The sequence below is a fragment of the Salvelinus namaycush genome, chromosome 2, assembly GCF_016432855.1.
Source record: "Salvelinus namaycush isolate Seneca chromosome 2, SaNama_1.0, whole genome shotgun sequence".
Lineage (NCBI taxonomy): Eukaryota > Metazoa > Chordata > Actinopteri > Salmoniformes > Salmonidae > Salvelinus > Salvelinus namaycush.
In genome coordinates, this window is record NC_052308.1 from 65,888,529 (window position 1) to 65,904,047 (window position 15,519).

The window sequence follows — 15,519 nt, forward strand, 5'->3', positions numbered from 1 at the left end:
AACACAAAATAGATTTCTTGCCATCACATTCAGGCAAGATGAGTCAATCGATCGATGACTGCAAGATGAGAGCGAGCTGCTATTTGATGGAAGGGGTTGACATACATGATGGGGTTGCTACGTTAGGCAACGAGATATTTGTGATAAAAAACAATCACGGTGCATAAATATAATCTCCTTAATAGCTGTAACTGACAACGAAGAATATCAGCACGATATGCAGTGAGTGGCCAAGTTGTTGTTGAGATGTTTTTAGCTAAACCCGCTTAAAGTTCCCGAAAGGGCCGTGTGGCCCTTCTATCGACTAGCTAGCTTAACTAACGTTAGCTGCTGGCTAGCTTGCTAATGACAGGAGTGCAATACTCTTTGCTTAAGCTGTTTGATGCATCATTTTACCAGTGCATTTGTTGCTCACTTGTACGGACATGTCATTCATGATTCTCCCAAGTTTGCATGGTGACCCTTGCTAACACTGGCTAGCAGTTCTATTGAATGGTTGTTGTGTTGGAAAGTGTTAGCTAGCCATATAGCACATTTTTCTCTTCAACAGCACTGAAGTGAGTTACTCATGGGTCTATGTAATTCCAGCAAGTTATTAATATAGCTATCTAATTTCTAGCAGTGTTTGTAAGGAGTTAACTCATTCATGGAAATGCAATGCAGTAAGTTACAGCAGCTAAACAACGTCTTAATGCAGGTAAAGCATTTGCTTTTGCCCATGGTGTTATATTGTTTAATATCTCCCCAGGTTATGAAGCGGGTACGCACGGAGCAGATCCAGTACACTGTAGCTCAGTACCTGAAGCGGAGGCAGTATGTGGACACTGAAAGTTCCCTGAAGGGGGCTAAACTGTCCCAGTCCGCAGAGGAGATGGCTGCCAACCTCACAGGTGAGGCTTTGAAGTGGCACCTGGCCGGTATCTTCTGCAAAGATCTATGACCAAATCAAGTGAAACTAGTATCACAGATGTAATGGGGGAATGATGCCAACTATTTTTGCAGACATGATTCAGCAAATCTCACTTATTGAGAAGCTCAAGCATTATCTTTTAGTTTAGGATGAGTAGTACCAGGTGATTACTCATGGACATATACCTAATCTTATTGTCTCTTTCTTTGAGCAGTGCAGACAGAGTCGGGGTGTGCAAACATTGTCTCTGCTGCCCCTTGCCAAGCTGACCCTCAACAGTACGAGACCCAATTTTCCAGATTTCGCAATTTTCTCTCAGGTACTTAACAATTGCATAGAGAATAGAGACACTGATGATATGTACGGTGCTATGCAACATTGGGCTATGTTCCAGTGTCCATACTAGCTTACCACTTAGTATGAAGCAATGTATTGTAACTGCTATGCTAGTTATTGTTGGCATAGGATCGTGGCCTTACTCTTTGTTTATTTTCTCTGGTCCAGAAGCGGTGTTGCCATGGGGCCAGGAGGTGAGCTGCATCCTGTACCCGCTCTTCGTTTACCTCCACTTGGACATGGTGCGCTGCAGCCTGAAGGGGGCGGTGGATGGCTTCTACAGCCGCTTCCACAGCCTCTTCCTGGGGGACGCCGAGCAGCGCTCCACCGTGGAGCAGCTTCGCCATGTCCTGACCCAGCAGGATGTCACCGCCAACCCCAAGCTCCTGGCCTTCCTCGACCACAAGTATGTGGTGAACCTGACAGAGCCGGCCTACAGTTACTTGTTACGCTACCTGCAGAGCGAAGACAACAGTACCCTCTGCAGGGCCCTCAGCACCCACGTCCAGGTAGAGGTCACCTCCTCACCACGCACTGACTACCAGCTGTACGGGACGACGGGTGCGGGAGCTACCGGGGCCGCCACCACGGCCCCCAACTCTACCTCCTCGTGGTCGGGCGCGGATGGCCCTGAGCGAGGAGAGGCGGCGGGGGTGGAGGTCCCCACAGGGATCCCGCAGAGCGAGGCGGCCCTGGAGGCACTGCAGGACTGCATTAAGAAGGTGCGTGAGGGGCCGCCGTCACTCACAACCGTGTGCTTCTACGCCTTCCAGCACACGGAGCAGCTACTGAACACGGCAGAGGTGTCGGCCGACAGCAAGCTGCTGGCCGCCGGGTTCGACAGCTCGGCCGTCAAGCTATGGAGTCTTAGGGCCAGGAAACTGAAGGCCAGGCCACACCGGACCGACGTGTCACACATCCGCCTAGCATGCGACGTGCTGGAAGAGGAGGTGAGAGGATTTTCTTTGGTTACGATTTTTACAGAAATAGTCAGTTGTTAGATAAATGGCATGGCGGTTGTTAGTATCTCAGCCGCCAAGTATGGGAAACTTTTACATATCTAGGCAGTACAATGGTGTTTCCTCTGAAAATGTCAATGCGCTCTTTTCCCCCTGTATTCAGGCAGATGAAGAGGACGGCTCGGGCAGCGAGATCAAGACCCTGCGTGGCCACAGCGGTCCGGTGTTCCGCACAGCCTTCCTGACAGATAGCTCGGGCCTGCTATCCTGCTCGGAGGACACGTCCATTCGCTACTGGGACCTGGGCAGCTTCACCAACACGGCCCTGTACCAGGGCCACGCCTACCCCGTCTGGGACGTGGACGTCAGCCCCTGCAGCCTCTACTTTGCCAGCGGCTCCCACGACCGCACCGCCCGCCTCTGGACCTTCTCCAGGACCTACCCCCTGAGGCTCTACGCTGGCCACCTAGCAGACGTGGACTGCGTCAAGTTCCACCCCAACTCAAACTACCTGGCCACAGGCTCAACGGATAAAACCGTCCGCCTCTGGAGTACCCAGCAGGGGGCGTCAGTGCGCCTGTTCACAGGCCACCGCGGCCCCGTGTTGTCCGTAGCCTTTGCGCCCAATGGGAAGTACCTGGCGTCGGCGGGCGAGGACCAACGGGTGAAGCTGTGGGACTTGGCCTCAGGGGCTCTGGTCAAGGACCTGAGGGGCCACACGGACAGTGTCACCAGCCTGTCGTTCAGCCCCGACAGCAGCCTGGTGGCCTCCTCTTCCATGGACAACTCAGTCAGGGTGTGGGACATCCGAAACTCCCACGGGACGACCCACGCAGATGGCTCGTCCAGCGAGCTGGTGGGGCTCTACACAGGCAACACCAGCAACGTGCTCAACGTCCAGTTCATGGCCTGTAACTTGCTCCTGGTGACGGGAACAGCGCAGGAGAAACATGGACAGTAGCCATTTTGTTTTGTTTGGCCTGTCTGTTTAGTTTTGTTTAAAAGACTGTTGTGTCCATCTCCAACATGGTCACCATGGAGACATACATATTTTTTTCCCTAAGCCAATCAGAGAGGCTTAATTTCAGGTCAAAAGGTCACTTGCTAAAATTGTCCACTCAAGGTTGTTTTTGACAAGATCTCTGAGTAGAATTAGAGCTGTTAATCTGAACATACTGCAAAAAATTACTTGGTTTTATTTTGATGCTTATATCCACAATGCCAAAATGAGAAGTGTCATGGAAGAGGGTAGATTCATAGGAAAGGACTTTTGATTTATGACATTTTCACTGAGAACTACCTGATGGGTCCTACTAGTGAGACCTCAACTTTTCAAACTCACGAAATGTTTCCAATAAATTTACATCAAAGTAGAATGTTAGCTTGGCATGGTTACGGATGAGGATTGCATTTTGGGTCTAGTGCCTTGATGGTCAACACCTGTTTTATTCGGTCACGCACAAAATTCACATTGATCTTAAAAATGGGTCTCTGGCTATTCGATTACTTGAGTTGTTTAAAATCAGCATCTCCCCAGAATTTGTCCTCGTACAGTTGTTAAACATCATCACCGCTAATTGAGAATGTTGGTATGCTATGAAATGCTGAATTGTGATCAATATGAGAGTAGTCACAGGGAAAGGATGACAGCTGTACTTTGTTTCTTACCATTCTGTTAGTGGCATTATTTGTAATATGCTGAGAAGTGTAAATATATTTTTGTAATCTCTGACTGGCTGTACCTGGTTTTTCTTTTTCAAGAGAGATGGCACCCTGTTGCATGTTTTTCTTTGTGGGTGAAAATGAATTGAGAAAGTTAAGAGAAAGATTTGGACTTGGAGTGTTTATATTGCTTCATATCTATAATGGTAAAGATAAAACAAATGGACACTCTTGTCAGTTGACATACACTTTCTGTTCATATCAGTCTTTTATTTGTAAACGATCGTTTCTTTTTAAATGGCCTTTTAATAAGGTCATAGGATCAACCATTTCTCCACAAATTGATCCTGATCTTTAAGATCTAAAACTTGATCTTGTGCTGTTCCACTTCAAATATACATAACATGTTAGCAGTGACTTCAAATCTGTCACTACCTAAAACCTGACATTCTAGAACACATTCTATAGTGAACTCTCATATCAGAGAGCGAGCAGTAACAGCCAGTTGGGCAGGGAAAGTGGGCGAGGTCAGGTGTGTTGCCATGGGAGTGGACAAACCAGTTTATGTCTGGAGGGTGTGTACCTATCTACCCACCTGCTTGACAAGCTTGTCACTCCATCCAAACCACATACACATCAAAGAAACCGGACTGGCAAAACACCAACGCCCCTCTCTCTCTCTCCCAGTTTCTGTCACTGCTCACAAACAAGGGACATCTCTCCCACACACACACACACACACCGTCCTTCTCCATCTCTCCCTAGTTTCCCCTTTGGTCTGAGCCCTCATGATGCCCGCCAAGTCGATCAGCACCCAAGGGGATGGGAAGACATTTGAGCAGCTGAGGCAGGAGTGTCTACAGAAGAAGAGACTGTTTGAGGACCCAGACTTCCCTGCCTGCGACTCATCCCTCTACTACAGCCAGAGCGTGCCCATCAACTTTGAATGGAAGAGGCCTGGGGTATGTAAGCTATAGTACAAATGTTCTACTACGAGGGCGCTAATGTGACAAATACAGTAATTAGTGGTAATTACAGTGTAATTAGAATATTTGTAGTTGATCATTGAGAAGGAATGGCCTGGATGGGGTCTCTGTCGTAGGTAGATTGTGCTAATTTGATCTGATGGCAAGACACTATACAATGTTAAAGTATAGAAGACCATAATCCTTATATTTACCTTATTCACATTATATCAAACCTCAAGACCTGGCCAGTTCTCTCTGTTGATGACGAGCTTTTATCCAACCATCCCTTTAAAACCAGTACTGCAAGAAAAGAATGTATTAGCCGATACTTTTATCTGGCTAATATCTAATTCCCTTTCTGAAGTGTTCATCTCTTGAAACTTAGGACATTTTAAAGTTCCATGTACACAAATGAAGCTGGAGATACTGTACATGCCTGTCTCACGTGTAGGGCACAGTCTTCTGGAATGTAGCCTTGAAGCATGCATTGAATGTTTTCTCTCTGTTGACTTTGCTGGGAGTGGTGGTTGACAGGTTGTACTCAGAGAGGTTAGCTAATCTTAAGAGTTTACGCTAGCCAGTTTTCACTCATTGTATATCCACAACAACATTCACACTGTGCATTTCAATACATACCGCTGACCACACACTGCCATTGAGAGTGAGTGCCTTGCCAAGGCTGATACAGCAATGTGTAACTAATAAGATCTGTGATCAACCATTAAAACTAGCATAACTCAAATCTCCAAGAAGACCATCTCTCCATGTAACATTAGAGACTGAAATGGGAAAGATCCAACTAAGATCCTATCTATGATCCTTACACATTTTTCTCTCGGGTGACCCTTGTGAATGAATACCTGTACCGCCTCTCTGTGTTCCTGCGTTCCAGTGACTGGGGACTTTGACTGATTAAGATGCCAGGAATGTGAACACACCTTCCCGAGGCGGCAGAGTCACTCCTAACCCCATCTCCGTTTTAAACCTGTTTCTCCACTGTCACTAAGCGTCTTACACCTGCTCCTATTCTTTTACAGGAACTTTGCGAGAATCCCGAATTCATAGTCGGTGGGGCTGACAGGACAGACATATGTCAAGGAGCACTAGGTTTGTATACATAGTGCTTCTTATATGATCGTATATATCATACATCCATATCCAAACACTAGAAATAACAATAATATATTTGTCTCGGGACCACAAGAAAGCAGATTGCGGGCCTGATGTGGCCCCCGGGCCTTGAATTTAAGACTAGTCTCTATAGCATTACATACGACAGCTAAAATGGGGGGTTATCTCCATGGCTTTCAGTGTGTAGGTCCTGACTCATTAAATCTCTCTCTCTCTGTCTGTCACTGTCTGTGTCACCCAGGGGACTGCTGGCTCCTGGCAGCCATTGCCTCTCTGACCCTCCATAAGGAGACCCTGGCCAGAGTGGTGCCCAACGACCAGGGCTTTGACCGCAGCTACGCTGGCATCTTCCACTTTCAGGTAGACTCGCCCACTACAAAGCTATCAACTGCCCATCACATTTATTGACAGAATATTCAATTTTATCTATATGACAATATTACATTATTCACAGAATGTTTGAGTCTTAAATGTTAATTGTTACAGTGGCAAGAAAAAGTATGTGAACCCTTTGGAATTACCTGAATTTCTGCATTATACAATTTGATCTGATCTTCATCTAAGTCAAAACAATGGACAAACATAGTCTGCTTAAACTAATAACACACATATGATTGTATTTTTCTTGTTTATATTGAATATCATCATTTAAACATTTACAGTGTACGTTCAAAAAAGTATGTGAACCCCTAGGGTAATGACTTCTCCAAAAGCTAATTGGAGTCAGGCGTCAACTAACCTGGAGTTGAATCAATGAGGCGAGATTGGAGATTTTGATTAGAGCTGCCCAATAAAAAACACTCAAAATTTGAGTTTGCTATTCACAAGAAGCGTTTCCGGATGTGAACCATGCCACGAACAAAAGAGATCTCAGAAGACCTAAGATTAAGAATTGTTGCCTTGCATGAAGCTGGAAAGGGTTACAAAAGTATCTCTAAAAGTCAGTCCACAGTAAGACAAATTGTCTATAAATGGAGAAATTTCATCACAGTTGCTACTCTCCCTAGGAGTGGCCGTCCTGCAAAGATGACAGCAAGACCACAGCGCAGAAGGCTCAATGAGGTTAAGAAGAATCCTAGAGTGTCAGCTAAAGACTTACAGAAATTTCTGGAAGATGCTAACATCTGTGTTGACGAGTCTACAATGCGTAAAACACTAAACAAGAATGGTGTTCATGGGAGGACAACATGGAAGAAGCCACTGCTGTCCAAAAAAACCCATTGCTGCACGTCTGAAGTTTGCAAAAGAGCACCTGGATGTTCCACAGCGCTTCTGGCAAAATATTCTGTGGACAGATGAAACTAAAGTTATGTTGTTTGGAAGGAATACGCAACACTATGTGCGGAGAAAAAAAGGCACAGCACACCAACATCAAAACCTCATCCCAACTGTAAACTATGGTGGAGGGAGCATCATGGTTTGGGGCTGCATCAGGGCCTGGACAGCTTGCTATCATCAACAGAAAAATGTCATTTTTTATCAAGACATTTTGCAGGAGAATGTAAGGCTATCTGTCCGCCAATTAAAGCTCAACAGAAGTTAGGTCATGCAACAGGACCACCCAAAAGACAGAAGTAAATCAACAACAGAATGGCTTGAACAGAAGAAAATACGCCTTCTGGAGTGCCCCAGTCAATCCTGACCTCAACCCGATTGAGACGCTGTGGCATGACCTCGAGAGCGGTTCACACTAGACATCCCAAGAATAGTGTGGAACTGAAACAGTTTTGTAAAGAGGAATGGTCCAAAATTCCTCCTGACCGTTGTGCAGGTCTGATCCGCAGCTACAGAAAACGTTTTGTTGAGGTTATTGCTGCCAAAGGAGGGTCAACCTGTTATTAAATCCAAGGGTTCACATACTTTTTCCAACCTGCACTGTGAATGTTTACACGGTGTGTTCAATAGACATGAACAATTAATTGTTTGTGTGTTATTAGTTTAAGCAGACTGTTTGTCTATTGTTGTGACTTGGATGAAAATCAGATAAAATGTTATGACCAATTTCTGCAGAAATCCAGGTAATTCTAAAGGGTTCACATACTTATTATTCCCACTACACATAGTACTTACTGTATTGACATCAGTGATTACACAATTCTTTAGTTAAAGGAAGTCATCCGTAATTATAAACTGGGTGGTTCGAGCCCTATATTCTGATTTGGCTGACAGCCGTGGTATATCAGACAATATAACATGGGTATGACAAAATATTTCTTTTTACTGCTCTAACTACGTTGGTAACCAGTTTATAATAGCAATAAGGCACCTCAAGGTTTGTGGTATATGGCCAATATACCACGGCTAAGGGCTGTATCCAGGCACTCTGTGTTGCATCGTGTGTAAGAACAGCCCTTAGCCGTGGTATATTGGCCTTATACCACACCGCCTCGGGCCTTATTGCTTAAGTATAGTCTCTCTCCTCCAGTTCTGGCAGCACAACAGATGGCTGGACGTGGTGGTGGATGACCGACTGCCTGCTGTGAGGAACCGCCTGGTGCTGGTCCACTCTGCCTCCAACAACGAGTTTTGGAGCGCACTGCTGGAGAAGGCCTATGCCAAGTATGTGTAACTTGTAAACTTTTAAAAGTACAGGTATAACATTTATGCAAACTAAAATAGGTGTTTTCTACAACTATTGTCGGTTCTTATCACGTTTGCTTGATAGTGTGTAGTTCATGTAAAACATGAGTATTGGATGATTGTAACCAATTTTTCACCAAATACATGCAGACACTCCGCAAAGCTTGGGTTAATTTTCAGATGCCTGCAATTTGATGCCCATTAGTCAGCAGCATACCACCCTGCATACCACTGCTGGCTTGCTTCTGAAGCTAAGCAGGGTTGGTCCTGGTCAGTCCCTGGATGGGAGACCAGATGCTGCTGGAAGTGGTGTTGGAGGGCCAGTAGGAGGCACTCTTTCCTCTGGTCTAAAAAATATCCCAATGCCCCAGGGCAGTGATTGGGGACACTGTCCTGTATAGGGTGCCGTCTTTCGGATGGGACGTTAAACGGGTGTCCTGACTCTCTGAGGTCATTAAAGATCCCATGGCACTTATCGTAAGAGTAGGGGTGTTAACCCCGGTGTCCTGGCTAAATTCCCAATCTGGCCCTCAAACCATCATGGTCACCTAATAATCCCCAGTTTACAATTGGCTCATTCATCCCCCTCCTCTCCCCTGTAACTATTCCCCAGGTCGTTGCTGCAAATGAGAACGTGTTCTCAGTCAACTTACCTGGTAAAATAACGGTAAATAAATAAATAAAAATTATATCCCTAGTTAACCCATTCCAATCCATTCCTTGTCCTGTCAGGTTGAACGGGAGCTATGAGTCCCTGAAGGGAGGCTCTACCCTGGAGGCCATGGAGGACTTCACCGGTGGCGTGGGGGAGACGTACGAGACCAAAAGTGCTCCAACCGACCTCTTCAACATCATGAAGAAGGCCTACGACAGAGGCTCAATGATGGGCTGCTCTATCGACGTAAGGGCCCCCAAACCAGCGTCTCAGAATAGGAGTGCTGGTCAGATATAGGATCAGTTTTTGTCTTTTAGATTACAATGAATAAGATAATATAGACAGGATGACCCTGATCCTAGATCTGCACTCCTACTACTATGAGACACTTTGTGAATATGGGTCCAGGTTTGAGAGACATAGTCCTGGTCTTTGGTGGCTGATACAGTTTATGGTTTTTCCTCTCTCCAGATCACCAGCTCTGCTGAGTCAGAGGCCCAGACAGCTTCAGGACTGGTGAAGGGACACGCCTACTCCATCACAGGCCTTGAGGAGGTTAACTGCAGAGGGAAAAAGGTCAAGCTGATCCGGATCAGGAACCCTTGGGGACAGGTGGAATGGAACGGTGCCTGGAGTGATGAGTGAGTCCAGTTAATTTCCATCAGGTGTTGCTGAGATGAGTAGGAATAAAAACCAGCGTACACTATGCATTATGGGAGAGTGGTTATTCTGTCATCTGTTTTTTCTCTTACAGGTCCAGGGAGTGGAATGTGATCGACAGTTCTGAGAAGAAACGCATTCTTCAGAACTCCATGGATGATGGTGAATTCTGGTTAGTAACAACAGCGATTGTAATAGTTTTACATCTGGCACTACATCAAAGTTTCCCGCATGTTCAACAGCAATTGTTTTTCCAGTGGCCCTGAACAGTTACCGGACAAGGTCTGGGGACCACTCGTGTATAAAGTGAAGACTTTTCTGAATAAAAATGGTTGCTTGTTTCAGGATGGAGTTTGAGGACTTCAAGGCCAACTACGACAAGATAGAGATCTGCAACCTGACGCCGGACTCTCTGACGGACGACACCAAGCGGAAGTGGGAGGTGAACATGTTCGAGGGCAACTGGATCCGTGGCTCCACCGCAGGCGGCTGCAGGAACTTCATAGGTGAGAGGACAAGGTTGCAGACAGAAATGTAATAAATAGACTTGACTTGATTCCCTATTCTACATGAGAGATGAACATATATGTTCTACACAGTACATTTCTATCTGAGCTTTGTAATGTGACAGTCAGCTTGGTTCATACAAGTTTGATGACCCAGATAAAAGGAATGCCAATTGTATCTTTATGATAAATCCACTGTGCCAGAAGTGACCAACCCTGATTCTGGAATGCCAGATAGTGTATGTAGGCTTTTGTTCCAGCCCAATATAACCATTTTAACCTGTTTTCCCCCAGATACATTTTGGACCAACCCTCAGTTCAAGCTGACCCTGCTGCATGCTGACGATAATAATGATAAGTGCAGCGTGGTCATCGCTCTGATGCAGAAGAACCGCCGTGCGCTGAGGAAAGAGGGACTGGACCTGCAAACCATCGGTTTTGCTCTTTACGAGGTTAGAGAGACAACAGGCAAAGAGACCATATGCACAAACAATAGGAATACATTGGCTTTCAATTTCCTAGTACATGCTACCTATAGTTACTGTTATTGTGGTTCATCACAAAGTTCCTCATTAGAATTTGAAGGGTCTCTAAAAACTTGTCCCTCCCTCTCTCTTCTCCCTCAGGCCCCTGCAGATGAGGACCACCTGGGGAAAGACTTCTTCCGGTACAATGGGTCCAAGGCTCGCAGTAAGACCTACATCAACGTGAGGGAGATCTCCGAGCGCTTCACCTTGCCACCAGGGAACTACCTGCTGGTGCCCACCACCTTCCAGCCCCACGACGAGGCCGACTTCATCATACGCATCTTCTCTGAGAAGGCAGCCGGAACCATGTATGATATTTACATATTGTCTGTGAATCAGAATTAGTTTCAAGCAGATAGGTTGAATGAAAGCCCTTGATGGCTGTAGCCAATCCACACTAAGATTTGTTTGACTTTTAATATTGCATGTAGCCTAAATTGTCATTCAATGTAAGATTTGCTGGACAAGTTAATGTATGTGATAGAAAGCTATTCACAGGATGTTGTCATCAACAGGGAGATGGGAAACACAGTAGATGCTGATTTGCCCGATGTAAGTACTCTGCTATTGAATACCACAAAACTGTAATGCTCTTTACTTCCTGTTGATGATGTATTGTGATGTATCTCTCAGCCCCCAATGCCCAGTCTACCAGAGGAGGAGACGGATGAGGAGAAGGGACTGAGGAGAATGTTTGAAAAGATTGCTGGTTCGGTAAGAAAGTAAACATTTTATAAGAAATGAGGAGAGCTGTTTCTGCTAAACTGGCAATGTCCCTGATTCATATACTATAAGCATGTCGAATGAAAACAGTAATGTCGTACCCCCTGGTCATAAGACTGTTAAATGGCTAACAACTACTGCTCTCCCTCTTATAATATCCCACTCCCACAGACGATCCCCACACTCTACCCACTCTGACACACACACCTTCACTGGCACTCTTACTCACACACGCACACACTCGCATACAGCCTTACTTACACACTCATTATTGAAGCCACACACTTACACCCACACACCCCCTCACACCTACGCTGCTGCTAAAATGATTAATGATTCGATTTATTACTACCATTTACGCTGTGATTAATTGATTATTGATTTCCATTAGTATCTAGCTATTTCTGCTACTGGTCACTGTTACTCCTCTGTACATGTATATATTACCATTAGTACTGTATATTACCACAATGTATTTATATATTCCTGCTACCAGTCACTTTTCAGCCCTGTTTACATGTATATACTACTACCAGTCACTTTTTATGTCTAAACCCACCTCAACCACTCCAGTACCCCTGCATTGAATAAGGTACTGGCACTGACCTGAAAGAGCTCTCAACGTAAGAATGTCACTGTACTGTTTTACACCTGTTGTGTCCTGTGGCGAATAATCTTTGAAACGTGTGCACCCCTTATTGGTCATAACCAGAATGTAATATTTTGTCTATTGTGTCTTCTCCCTAGGACCAGGCCATCTCTGCCAAGGAGCTTCAGCAGGTGTTGAATGGAGTACTTAGCAGGAGTAAGCAGCCCTCCTCTTAAAAGTCACATCCATTGTGTTATTACAACTCCGACGTTCACATAAAGAGCAATTCAGCGAATGTCATTTGAATACACATCCACACGCACATAGGTTGACTCTTGACTCTTTAAAACAAAAAATAAACTTGCACACTCTGGGTCTGTGAGGTTATACTTTCATGGATTACATATTTTATAATATTATCATGATTATTTTAGGGATTTGTTATGATTTTCCTCTCTTTTCCTTCAGGGAGAGAGATCAAGTTTAACGGTCTGAGTCTCAACACCTGCCACAGCATCATCAACCTGATGGATGTATCCTTCACCTGTCCTAAACGCCTATAATGAGGATTTGGAAAATGCATTACTGTGATCAATATTGGATTCATGCTTTTACAATATACACTATATATACAAAAATAAGTAGACACTCCTTCAATTTAGGGGATTTGGCTATTTCAGCCACACAGTTGCTGACAGGTGTATAAAATCAAGCACACAGTCATGCAATCTCCATAGACAAACATTGGAAGTAGAATGGCCTTACTGAAGAGCTCCGTGACTTTCACTGTCATAGGATGCCAGCTTTCCAGCAAGTCAGTTCATCAAATTTCTGCCCTGCTAAAGCTGCCTTGGTCAACTGTAAGTGCTGTTATTGTGAAGTGGAAACGTCTAGGAGCAACAACGGCTCAGCCGGGAAGTGGTAGGCCACACAAGCTCACAGGACGGGATTGCTGAGTGCTGAAGCGTGTAAAAATTGTCTGTCCTCGGTTGCAACACTCACTACCGAGTTCCAAACTGCCTCTGGAAGCAACGTCAGCACAATAACTGTTCATCTGGAGTTTCATTAAATGAATTTCCATGGTCGAGCAGCCGCACACAAGCCAAAGATCACCATGCGCAATGCCAAGCATCGGCTGGAGTGATGTAAAGCTCGCCGCCATTGGACCCTGGAGCAGTGGAAAGGCGTTTTTTAGAATGATGAATCATGCTTCACCATCTGGCAAGTCTGATGGATGAATCTGGGTTTGGTGGATGCCAGGAGAACGCTACCTGACGGAATGCATAGTGCCAACTGTAAAGTTTGGTGGAAGAGGAATAATGGTCTGGGGCTGTTTTTCATGGTTTGGGCTAGGCCTCTTAGTTCCAGTGAAGGGAAATCTTAACACTACAGTCTACAATTACATTTTAGACAATTTTGTGTTTCCAACTTTGTGGCAACAGTTTGGGGAAAGGACCTTTCCTGTTTCAGCATGACAATGCCCCTGTGCACAAAGCGAGGTCCATACAGAAATGTTTTGTCAAGATCGGTGTGGAAGAACTTGACTGACTTGCACAGAACCCTGACCTCAACCCCATCGAACACCTTTGGGAAGAATTGGAACGCCGACTGTGAGCCAGGCCTTATCGCCCAACATCAGTGCCCGTCCTCACTAATGCTCTTGTAGCTGAATGTAAGCAAGTCCCCGCAGCAATGTTCCAACATCTAGTGGAAAGCCTTCCCAGAAGAGTGGAGGCTGTTTATAGCAGCAAAGTGGGGACCAACTCAATATTAATGCCCATGATTTTGGAATGAGATGTTTGACGAGCATGTCCACATACTTTTAGTCATGTAGGTTACTTGCCTTGACAGATCAATCCAGGTTGACAATTCAGGGCAGCTTGAGTTTCAGGAGTTCAAGGTCTTCTGGGAAAAGATGAAGAAATGGATTGTAAGTACAGCATAACTACATGTTTCAGTCAGTTACAATATCATATACATTGTTATACAATAGCCTATGACGGCAATTTAATATTGAACATGTGTGTGGATTGGAGGTGATAACGATGTCTATGGTGTTGGTTGCAGATGCTCTTCATTTCTTATGACACGGACCGGTCAGGGAAGATGTCCTCCTATGAGCTCCGCATAGCTCTGAAAGCAGCAGGTGAGAGACCATAGCGTGGTACAAAGGGTTAGAACAAAATGCCTGCATAGAAGGTCATATCTCAATGGTAGAATGCTAGTGTTGAATCCTGTCTTTGATCTTGAAGGTCTCTTTCTCTGTGAGTACTCCCACGCTCTCTCAAGAAGACATTTCAGGGGGTCAGAAAGACAAAGGTGTGACTTTAGGTGTGAATCAGAGCCTAACTAGTAACATTCTGTCTCCACCATCCAAGGCATGCATCTGAACACCAAGCTCCTCCAGCTGCTTGGCTTGAGGTTCGCTGATGAGAACTACGACATCGACTTTGATGACTACCTCACCTGCATCGTCCGCCTGGAAAATATGTTCAGTGAGTACCAAGGGATTGTACCACCTTATGGGATGTAGCTGCTCAAATAACTCGTATTTTCATGGAACAAGTAAACACTCAGAGATGTTTAATGCTTTGGAGTTGTTGGACATACCCAATATAACATTGGGTATGTCCAACATTATATTGTTGACAAAAAATATATCTGTCCTCCCCCAGGGGTGTTCCAAGCATTGGACAAAAGCAAGACAGGCCAGGTCAACATGAACATACTGCAGGTATAATAAAAATGTGTATAATATGAACATTACATTTTGTATAATATGTGTATATGTTTCCACTGTAAAGTCCATCCGGTGTGATGTGCCCACCAAGACATGATTTGCTTTTGATTATGAAATGACTTTTGTCTTTTCAGTTCCTCCTTCTTTCCATGAACGTCTGAAGAGGATCCAGCAGAAGAACAAAGTAAAATAACAGGCTTGGGATGCAATATGTGTTGCTTGCAAATACACTAATCTCGAGTCGTTTCTGCTGGGAACGCGGTTAGCGAATACACTAGTTATAATCCATGCATAAAACATATGCTATGTAGTTATAGTTATGTTTTAATGTTGTATGCCTTTGTCTCTCTTGAATTCACTCTTTTGTTTTAAAACGAAACCAACATACTTGTGCCACAGTTTGGATCTTATGCCCATTGTATTTGACAATCAGGAGAATTTGTGTTAAATTATGTTTACAGAGATGCTCCAAAAATAAATAATGCACTGATCAAGTTTTAAAAGTTTCATCATGTTGACACCCTGTATCAGTTGATTTCCCAGTTTGGGATGAAACAAAATTAAAATATATTA

General features: G+C 44.8%; 2 protein-coding genes across 2 annotated transcripts; both read left to right on the plus strand.

The window, feature by feature from the left end:
• Nucleotides 1–81: 81 nt before the first annotated feature.
• LOC120027635 (TAF5-like RNA polymerase II p300/CBP-associated factor-associated factor 65 kDa subunit 5L) lies at nt 82–3,937 on the plus strand. The gene is made up of 5 exons (XM_038972636.1): nt 82–222; nt 749–890; nt 1,125–1,229; nt 1,415–2,196; nt 2,369–3,937. Exons 2-5 carry the CDS (start codon nt 752–754, stop codon nt 3,164–3,166), a joined length of 1,824 nt encoding a protein of 607 aa, XP_038828564.1. The 5' UTR covers nt 82–222; nt 749–751; the 3' UTR covers nt 3,167–3,937.
• Nucleotides 3,938–4,538: 601 nt separating this feature from the next.
• Nucleotides 4,539–15,465, plus strand: LOC120027646 (calpain-9-like). Its single transcript, XM_038972644.1, has 19 exons — nt 4,539–4,829; nt 5,873–5,942; nt 6,208–6,326; nt 8,392–8,525; nt 9,279–9,447; nt 9,673–9,842; nt 9,956–10,033; nt 10,207–10,367; nt 10,662–10,819; nt 10,994–11,202; nt 11,410–11,446; nt 11,528–11,608; nt 12,365–12,422; nt 12,675–12,739; nt 14,068–14,136; nt 14,274–14,352; nt 14,585–14,701; nt 14,882–14,940; nt 15,081–15,465. The coding sequence occupies exons 1-19, from the start codon at nt 4,656–4,658 to the stop codon at nt 15,105–15,107; spliced, it is 2,034 nt and encodes a 677-aa protein (XP_038828572.1). The 5' UTR covers nt 4,539–4,655; the 3' UTR covers nt 15,108–15,465.
• Nucleotides 15,466–15,519: the final 54 nt, after the last annotated feature.

Coding starts and splice junctions, on each gene's coding strand:
- LOC120027635 (XM_038972636.1), top strand. CDS start 752: ATGAAGCGGGTACGCACGGAGCAGATCCAGTACACTGTAGCTCAGTAC. Junction 891..1,124: donor GATGGCTGCCAACCTCACAG/GTGAGGCTTTGA, acceptor TTCTTTGAGCAG/TGCAGACAGAGTCGGGGTGT. Junction 2,197..2,368: donor GCGACGTGCTGGAAGAGGAG/GTGAGAGGATTT, acceptor CCCTGTATTCAG/GCAGATGAAGAGGACGGCTC.
- LOC120027646 (XM_038972644.1), top strand. CDS start 4,656: ATGATGCCCGCCAAGTCGATCAGCACCCAAGGGGATGGGAAGACATTT. Junction 10,034..10,206: donor ATGGATGATGGTGAATTCTG/GTTAGTAACAAC, acceptor TGCTTGTTTCAG/GATGGAGTTTGAGGACTTCA. Junction 12,423..12,674: donor GAATGGAGTACTTAGCAGGA/GTAAGCAGCCCT, acceptor CTTTTCCTTCAG/GGAGAGAGATCAAGTTTAAC.